The 9,155-nt window shown below is 48.2% G+C and overlaps 1 protein-coding gene and 1 long non-coding RNA gene across 7 annotated transcripts in view; one reads left to right on the top strand and one right to left on the bottom strand.

The window, feature by feature from the left end:
• Positions 1-1,277: 1,277 nt before the first annotated feature.
• Positions 1,278-8,910, bottom strand: NME6 (NME/NM23 nucleoside diphosphate kinase 6). 5 transcript variants are annotated; one of them, XM_047694943.1, is made up of 7 exons: positions 8,773-8,905; positions 8,052-8,124; positions 6,158-6,254; positions 3,782-3,884; positions 2,648-2,687; positions 2,061-2,221; positions 1,278-1,783 (listed from the first exon to the last, which is right to left on the bottom strand). In XM_047694943.1, the coding sequence occupies exons 3-7, from the start codon at positions 6,245-6,247 to the stop codon at positions 1,617-1,619; spliced, it is 561 nt and encodes a 186-aa protein (XP_047550899.1). In that variant the 5' UTR covers positions 6,248-6,254; positions 8,052-8,124; positions 8,773-8,905; the 3' UTR covers positions 1,278-1,616. The 5 variants fall into 5 exon arrangements, with proteins under 5 accessions (XP_047550899.1, XP_047550890.1, XP_047550893.1 ...); XM_047694934.1 differs by lacking the exons at positions 8,052-8,124; positions 8,773-8,905 and adding exons at positions 6,529-6,619; positions 8,639-8,766; XM_047694937.1 differs by lacking the exon at positions 8,052-8,124 and having other exon boundaries at positions 8,773-8,910.
• Positions 8,865-9,155, top strand: part of LOC125080836 (uncharacterized) — a 26,608-nt gene continuing 26,317 nt past the window's right edge. For both annotated transcript variants that reach the window (XR_007121508.1, XR_007121507.1), the window contains exon 1: positions 8,865-8,993. This is a non-coding gene — a long non-coding RNA (uncharacterized LOC125080836). The remainder of the gene's footprint in view (positions 8,994-9,155) is intronic.

Below are 9,155 nucleotides of genomic sequence, written 5' to 3'. Positions count from 1 at the left end.
CAGGGTAGCATGACACTATAAATGCTTTAGCCCATTATCTTCCATGCAAGGTAGCCCCCCTGTTGGCACAGAGGTGTTGTTCTTACCAAGGTCACAGTGACCTCCATGCTGCCACATTAGAGGTTATTTTAAAGGCTTCATCATTCTGGACTTCTCGATAATATTCCACATTGCTTCTTTCCCCAGAAACACTCTCTCCTCTTGACTTTCCTGATGCACATATCCTTGGTTTTTTCCTTCCTTCTCAGGCTATTTCTTCATCTCCTTCGTTAACTTGTGCAAATACTTGTTTTCACAAATTCCATATAAATTCAAGGTTCCTCACTACGCCCTGTATGGTAGATTGCCCTAGTAATGGCTCCCCAGTGATTCACACCTCCCAGTACCCATGACCTTACCTAGTCTCTTCCCACATGGATGCTGGGCTTGGCCATGGGACTTGCCTTGGCCAATGGGATATTAGCAAACATGATATAAACGGAAGCTTGATAAGCTTGTGAATGGGGCTCTGTCCTCCTGGAACCCTGAAACAATCATGCCATGAAGCAGCTCAGGATAAAAAACCATGTTTGACCTACCTGCAGCTACATGAGTGAATCCAAGTGAGACCAGCTGAATCACCCAGCCAATCCAGAGACACATAAAGATAAATCATGGTTCTAAGCCACTAGATTGTGAGGTGATTTGTAATGCAGCAATAGGTAGCTGTTATCCTCATCTCCAACACAGATGTGGCTGACTTTAGTGGCTTTGTGCGATCAGAAAAAAAGAAGTGAGTCATAGAAACATGCCTCTACTGGGTAGACACACCTTTGTTCAAATAAAGGGTGTCCCCTCCCCTAGGAGGCAGACTTATGCCAGGTGCACAGCATGGATTTGGGCCCACACTCAGCTCTGTCACCGGGTGCTTTTATGCACTAGACAAGATGCACACTGTGTGTGAACCTTCTGGGAGATTTCTGCACAATTCTCTCCATTTAGCATGGACCAGGTACTGGGTTCGGGACAGTTTTGTTGTTGTTGTTCTTTAAAATTTATTTTAGAGAGAAGCAGGGGGAGGGGCAGAGCAAGAAAGAGAGAGAAAATCTCAAGCAGACTCTGTGCTGAGCATGGAGCTCGACGTGGGGCTTGACCCCATGACCTAATCATGACCTGAGCCAAAATCAAGAGTCAGATGCTTAACCAACTGAGTGACCCAGGCATCCCTGGGACAGGTTTAGTTACTTCACTTAAGGAGAGAGAGAAAGCACATAGAACAGTGCTCTTAGCCTTCAGGATTTAGTAGAACACTGACTTTTATTAAGAAAGATAGGCCAAACGGTGCTTATAGAGTCACTGCATTTTCCAGGCAAGTCAGTTAGGCAAGCTCCTTGAGAAAGACAAATAGTTCTCAGAGAAGAGAGGAGCCATTATTTCTCTGAATCACCCATGAACATTCTTGAAAAGAGGTAGATAGAGAGCTAGATCCTAGAGCAGGCGGCAGTGAGGAGCTAGGTCCTCGGGTGGGTGTGGTGTCTGCAGAGATGGTGCCATGATTTCCAGGCCTCCCTGGTCCCAGGAGGTCTCCAAGAAAAGGCTGGGAAATGCCACCGTCTTCACAGACCGACAGGCTTGTGTCAGGCTGGTCCTGGGCCTCCTGGTCCGGCTGCACAGTGGATGCCTCCCTCTGGGCTGTAGTGCACGGGCCCACAGCGCAACTGGGGCTCCTCTTCCTCATACCAGCGCTGTTCACTGAAGTCAGGGAAGAAGGCTGCAATCTCTCTACTGGCTGAAACCACAGAGTCTATAAGGAGAGGTAAGAAAGAGAAAGGGTTCTCATAGGGAGGGCAGGATGGAGGCAAGAGGCAGTTATAATCAGATTCAGAAACCTGAGCCTCTAGTTCTGCCTGACCCTTGGTCCTGGGGCCACATCTGCTGAGCAGGCCACAAGGGCCAGAAAGGCCATTGGGAGGAAAGTTCACAGCAAGGTTACCTGGCTCTCAATTCCACCATATGGCCCGAGCACCAATGGCAAACCATCCTCCCTTATATGTTGCTGAGGATAGGGGAGGCAGACTCACCTGAGCCATGGGTTGTGTTGCGGGTGTCAGTGAGGCCGAAACTTCCACGAATTGAATCTGGGGCCACGTGACGTGCTCGAAACACTCTGGTGGGTCCCATCAGTGTCCTCCAGAGCTGGATGGCATCCTTGTGGGCCAGGATGTAGGCTCGGATTGGCCCGCTGTATACAGGAGGAACACATGTCAAGAATCTGGCTGTGTGGCTGAGTAGGGCGCACTGTGAGCAGGGCATGAATAAAGGCACACTACATCCTGAGAGATACCATGCTTTTCTGGCTAAGTACCCATGCTGCTTCAAGTTGCAGGTGATAGAAGGCCACTGTGGGTGTACACGAAAGGCCACAGAGGTCAGCAGAGTTGTTAAGTAGCATTCACCAATACTGTTCTATAGCCATTGGACCACTAACCATCATGGGACAGGTGGCTACCAGGTCGGTGTTGGTTTAGACATGGTCCCAAGCCATGTTTCTTCAGACACTTAACACCGATTACAACTTTAAAGAGTGTCAAATGAATTCAACAAATTTAGGAAGCAGGGGGAGGTAAATCTTGGTGCATAAAGATGCCGAAATGAAAATGAGAAGTACCTGGCCATGAACTCCACCAGCCGCTGGTAGAAAAAACGCCCTGCAAAGAGAGAGTAACTTCATCAAGACACTGGTGCCCAAGAGAACTTTTAGTACTTCTGCCTCCTTACTTGGAATAATAAAAGCTATTTTATTTTATCTTTTAAAATATTCATCCATTTAGAGAGAGCGTGCAAATGGGAGGGGCAGGAGAGCTCCATGTTGAGCATAGAGCCTGACATGGGGCTTGATTCCACAACCCTAAAATCATGACCTGAGCTCAACCACCTGCACCACCCAGGTGCCCCCATAAAAACTCTTTTAGAGGACTTTGGAGTCTGACATATCTGGGTCTGAATCCAGGCCCTGTCACTTACAACCTATGCGGTTTCAGATAGGTCATTAACTTCCCTAACTCGGGTTCCTAATCTATGTACTGGAGACCTAATGATATCTATGTCACAGGGCTCTAGAGAAAATTCAATGCAACCATGAGCATTAGGACAATGTCTAAAAGAGTAAACATTCACTATTAACTACTGATATCATCAGGACATAAAACCAAATTTCTAGTTGGGACTAGGAAGTGGAACCCTCCTAGAAAAAATATATATATTTGTTGGGAGAGGGTGGTTGGGTTATGGACATTGGGGAGGGTATGTGCTATGGTGAGTGCTGTGAAATGTGTAAGCCTGACGATTCACAGACCTGTAAACCTGGGGCAAATAATACAGTATATGTTAATAAAAATAATAAAAAATATATTTTAAAATATTAATTAATTAGTTAATTAATTAGAATGAGAGAGAGAAAGAGAGCACAAGCCGGGGGGAGGAGCAAAGGGAGATGGGACAAGCAGACTCCGAACTGAGTGGGGAGCTGATGCAGGGCTCGATCCCATGACCCTGAGGTCATGTCCTGAGCCGAAATCAAGAGTCAGACACTCAACTGACTGAGCTACCTAGGTGCCCCCTAGAAAGTAATTTTAAAATTGATAATCATGAAAAGTTTGTATATAAAGCAAGACTTTAGAATGGCTGCAATTTGACAGCTGGTAGGTCAGAGACAGCCTTCCATTGAGCATCCAGGTGAAAATCTCTCTTGCGTACGTCTTGGGATAGAGAAGCCTCCCACTCAGAGGACTGCTGATCCTACCTTCATGCTCTTTGTAAAACTGCTGGCATTCTTCTTTTCTCCACAGAAGTTCTCTCATTCGTACAATAAGGAACTTGTTGCTCAGAATCTGCTGATGAACAGCCTAGATAAACATCACGTCAAAGACAAAAATTGGTCAAAGTGACCATATGAGTGAACAGGAGACCCGGGCTGACCACAAGAACCACGAGGACCCATCAGAGCCCAGGACATGAGGGTCTGTCCCATTGTCAGGTCAGAAGAGAAAGATGGTGGAGGTGAGGTAAAGACCTTTGGTCACATGGCCAGAGCATGAGCCCCAGGTGCAGGGGGCAGGAAGTGCATCTCTGTCCTTCTGTTCCTACAGCTCCTTGAGCAGAAACCCATACCACCCCCCTTCAGACCATCATAAAAATCTCTTGATGGTGGTCCTGACTTGAGTTTGTCCCATTCTCTCCAAACCATCACATTTGGCAGATTAAAAGCACCATAACTTACATGTCACACTCTGGTCAGAACCTTATTCATAGAATGAGGTACAACTACTTTAGCCCAGTGCTCAAGGCTATACTTTCCTTGCCCTCCACCTCTTCCAATTCTAGTCCCACCGGCCCAGCCTTCCTGTGGCCCCCAGATCCACCACACATGTTCCTGCCTCAGTATCTCCCTCTGTGGAACATCTGCCCCCGCCCCATGCACTGACTGAAGTCCACCCTTCCTCTGAGCATGGCCAGGTCCCAACATGTGCATGCCACCATTTCTGACTGCTCTGGTCTTCCTTTTTTTTTTTTTTTTTTTTTAAAGATTTTATTTATTTATTTGACAGAGAGAGATCACAAGTAGACGGAGAGGCAGGCAGAGAGAGAGAAAGAGAGGGAAGCAGGCTCCCTGCTGAGCAGAGAGCCCGATGCGGGCCTCGATCCCAGGACCCTGAGATCATGACCTTAGCCAAAGGCAGTGGCTTAACCCACTGAGCCACCCAGGCGCCCTGCTCTGGTCTTCCTTTGCACCATAGTCAGCTTACCTAGCAGAGCTGCTCAGTTAGTATTTATAGAACTATTGTAGGTAGAACCCTACAATGACCCTCCCCCAGTACCAACAAGATTCTGCACCCTTCTCTCCAGGACTGTGAATATGAAGCAATATGATTGTAACATTACACGGCAAAAGGGATTCTGCAGGTGTAATTGAGGTTGTCGTCAGTGGACTTTGCTTTATTTGTTTTTTAAGATTTATTTATTTCTTTTAGAGAGAGCATTGTTGGGGAGGGGCAGAAGGAGAGGGTGAGAGAGAGAGAGAGAGAGAGAGAGGGAAGGTGAATCTTGAAAAGATTCCCTGCTGAGTGTGGAGCCCAACATAGGACTAGATCCCATGACTCTGAGAGAATGACCTAAGCTGAAATCAAGAGTCAGATGCTCAACTGACTAAGCTAGCCAGGCACCCATCAGTTCACTTTGCTTTAATCAAAACAGAGATTATCCAGAGGAGCCCAGTTAATCACATGAGCTTTTTATTTTTTTATTTTATTTTTAAAGATTTTATTTATTGATTTTTGACAGAGGGAAACACAGCGAGATAGGGGACAGAAGCAAGGCGAGTGGGAGAGGGAGAAGCAGGCCTCCTGTTGAGCAAGGAGCCTGATGTGGGGCTTGATCCCAGAACCCTGGGATCATGACCTGAGCTGAAGGCAGACGCTTAACGACTGAGCTACCCAGGCGCCCCAATCACGAGCTTTTTAAAAGCAGAGTTTTATCTGGCTAGGAGAAGTCAGGTTTAAAGCATGAGAAGCACTAAATACACTGTTGCTGTCTTAAAATGGAGTGAGCCATGTGATGAGTAATGTGAGTGGTCTCTAAAAACTCAGAGCAGTCCTCGCTTGAAGGCCAGCAAGGACATGGGGACCTCAGTCTTATAACCATAGGAACCAATTTCTGCCAACAACCTGAATGAATTTGGAAGTGGATTCTTCCCCAGACCCTCTAGCTAAGTACCTGGTCAGCTGATACCTTGACTTGGGCCTTGAGATTCTGAGGAAAAACCCACCTGAGCCTACTGGACCTCTAAATTCTAGAATTGTGAGATAATAAATGTTATTTTAAGCTGCTAAGTTTATGGCAATTTGCTGCTAAGTTTGTGGTAATTTGTTGCACAGCAACAGAAAACTAATATACATGCACTGTCTTGAGGTTTGGTTCTTCTTATTGTATTGGATCCTTATATTTTTAATCTGCCCCAATTCTCCAGTAGATTTTTAGTCTTCTTAGGGTCAGAGTCCACAGCTGCTAGCTTTGTGTCTTGCACAGGACTGTGCTATTAGTCTTCACAAGTGGCCCCGTGGCACCAGAAAGAGATGCAGTGCCCAGGGCATACAGTAAGAGGTTTAGGATTCCTTCTTACCTCCAGAATCAGGGGGTGAGCAACAGCATCAGGCTTGATCAGGGCCAGAGTAAGCTGGAGAGCCTGAGGGCTCCGCAAGATCGAGGTCATCTCACTCCTGCCATCAGAAAGCTGGATTAGGGACCTATCAGTGGTGTGCTCCCCACCCTCCCTACTCCAGAGCCACGCTGCCTTGCAAGCCCACAGGGATGTCACTCCCAAAGCCTGTGGCAGTTACATACAAAGGAGTTAGCTATTCAGGAGAAATTCAAGTTTAGACACTGCCTGTCTCTGCCAATATTCCCTTCACTTCCTAACTTTTCTTTGTGTTTTAGAGGATTTATAATTTACATTGCTAAACAGCCTGGCCACAAAGGTACAATAACTGTTTCCTTTCATAAGGTCTTCTATCCCACAGTGTGCTCCCATCAATCCTAGAATTGGAAGATTGGATGGACAAGAATTGGGACCTTGCCAGGATACCCGCAGAAGTTTGCTGCATATATACCATCTCTTATCTAATCTTACAGATAGGTCAGGATCTCCCCTGCCTAAATCAAATCCTTTAATACACTCGGTTGTCCTCAATGGCAAGGCTTGTGGACATGCAACTCCAAGGTCCAGGACCAGTTGTAATTGTTTCGTATCTGAAGCTGCCAAAACAGTGCCCACGACAAAGGTCAGTTGAACTGACTAACTGAACCTATATGGTCGTATCTGTCCATCTTTGTATTCCTAGTGTCTAGCATGGTGTAAGAGCTCAATAAATAGTTATGGAAATGATATAAGAACATGGAAGTTTTTTTTTTTTTTTTTAACTGGACTAAGATGGGGCGCTTGGTGGCTCAGTTGGTTAAGCGTCTGCCTTGGGCTCAGGTGATGATCCTGGAGTCCCAGGATTGAGCCCCATGGCTGGATCCCTGCTCAGCTGGGGGTCTGCTCCTCCCTCTTCCTTTGTGCTCCCCCTGCTCCTTTTCTCTCTCTCTTCACTCTCTCAAATAAATAGTTTTTAAAAAATAAATAAACTGGACTAAGAATTTGAGGTCTCTCCCAACTGTGAAATGCTATTCACATGTGAGAAATTGATCATTTGATCAGGACCAAGAACTAGGTCTCAAAAGATTATCTGGCGGAGCTCCTAAATTTACCAACAAATATGGAGAAGGCTTCCATGAACACACACAGGGTCAGTATGGACAATTTTCTCATTTCTCTCAGGCTTAAGGTCCGACAGTCATGTCAAAGGCAGTGCTAGGGTCTCCCCTACTCATGTCCTTTCTACAGTTTTCAGTTGGATGCTCCACTCAAACCACAAAACTAAGTCTAGTCTAACTGGTTCAAGATCAGCCAACCCACTCTCCCTAATATCCCAGGTTGTGAGTAACCCAAAAGCAAACCAAATCTTCACCATAATCTAGGGAGAAATATCCCTGACCCCTCCCCACCCTCACTCTACATCCACATTCATCACCAGACTCCCCTCCTTCTCCAGGGCCACCACCCCAGTCCAAGACATCATCAACCCTCCTGGGACTCCTGCAATTCCTCCATGGCCTCTCAATTTCTACTCCTGTCAGCCTCTACAATCTGTTCTCCGCTAAGCAGCCAATGAAGGAAAAATGCAAATCTAATTATATCACTGCACTCCTTAGCCCTTTGCCTGAGACGTTTCCACAGTCCAGAATGTGCCTCCTCTGGTAACCTCCTATTTACCCACTAGATCTTAGCTTACTTCCACTATTATATAGCTTTTTGGACATTTTCTTCAGTTATGTCTCCACCCGTTAGGTCAGGTCTATTAAAGCAGGGGTCTGTTTTGCTCATCATATTATTCCCAGTACCTATGCCAAGTGCCTAGTACATAGCTGCCTCTCACCAGTATTTGTTGAATGAATGAATGAACGACCAAACGAACCTCCTTCAGCTACTGCAAGGCCAAGCTGCCAGGGGCTCTCCAGGAAAGGATGTTGTTCCTTTCCTAATGCCAGCTAAGTAAAGACAGTCTTTAAAACAAATGCTGTGGGCGCCTGGGTGGCTCAGTGGGTTAAGCCTCTGCCTTCGGCTCAGGTCATAATCCCAGGGTCCTGGGACCGAGCCTCGCATCGTGCTCTCTGCTCCGCGGGGAGCCTGCTTCTCCCTCTCTCTCTGCCTGCCTCTCTGCCTGCTTGTGATCTCTGCCAAATAAATAAATAAAATCTTAAAACAAAACAAAACAAAACAAACAAAACCAAATGCTGACAGGTCAAGAAAATCGCTCAACTTTAAATTTCCTCTATCAGAGAATCACAAATTACAGAAGTTGCCTGGGCATTCGCCTCCACGCCTGAGATGCCCATTCCTCTGCTTCCAGGAGGGCAGTGACCGAGCCCCCCTCCTCCCAGGCGCCGCGGGGGCCTGCAACCCCTCAACTCTGTCTCGTCCCCCCATCCCCTACCCTCACCCCGACACCTGAGGCCCAGCTCCCCAACCACCAGGCTTTCAGCCCCATTTCTTGACACCAACCCCTCTCCTCGCTGGCCCTCATTTCTCCGGGCCTACAGCCGCGCGACTCCTGGCCTTCGAAGCAGGACCTAAGCGCACCCCAGATCCAGGGCTCTTGGGGCCCCAGCCCAGCCGGAGTTCAGGTCTGGAGTCACCTGGTCCTCCAGCGCGGAGCCCGGCCACCAGGCACTGCGATAGCTAGCCTGCGCGGCCCCCGCGGGGTCCTTCAGGCGTTCGGCCGGGCAGCCCTGCTGGGGGTCCTCGCCTGGAAGTAGCGGACCCAGCCGGTTGCGGGCGCCGGGTGTGTGAGGTTCGCGAGGGGACCGTGCAGTGAGTGGCAGCGGCCGGGCTGAGGCGAGGCGGCCTGCAGCCCGAGGTCCGGCCACACTGGTGGCCCTTGTCTCTCCCCATGGGCTTGTCCCGGGCCTTACGAGAGGACAGAGCCGTCTCGGGCGGGAGCGGCCTCTTCGAGGTGGCGCTCGGGCGCTCTCAGGCGGCAGGGAGGCCGGCGTTCCGGGGCGGCCCTGCACAGGGGTGG

The sequence above is a fragment of the Lutra lutra genome, chromosome 1, assembly GCF_902655055.1.
Source record: "Lutra lutra chromosome 1, mLutLut1.2, whole genome shotgun sequence".
NCBI classification, from domain to species: Eukaryota; Metazoa; Chordata; class Mammalia; order Carnivora; family Mustelidae; genus Lutra; species Lutra lutra.
This window is presented reverse-complemented; position numbering and strand designations above follow the sequence as displayed.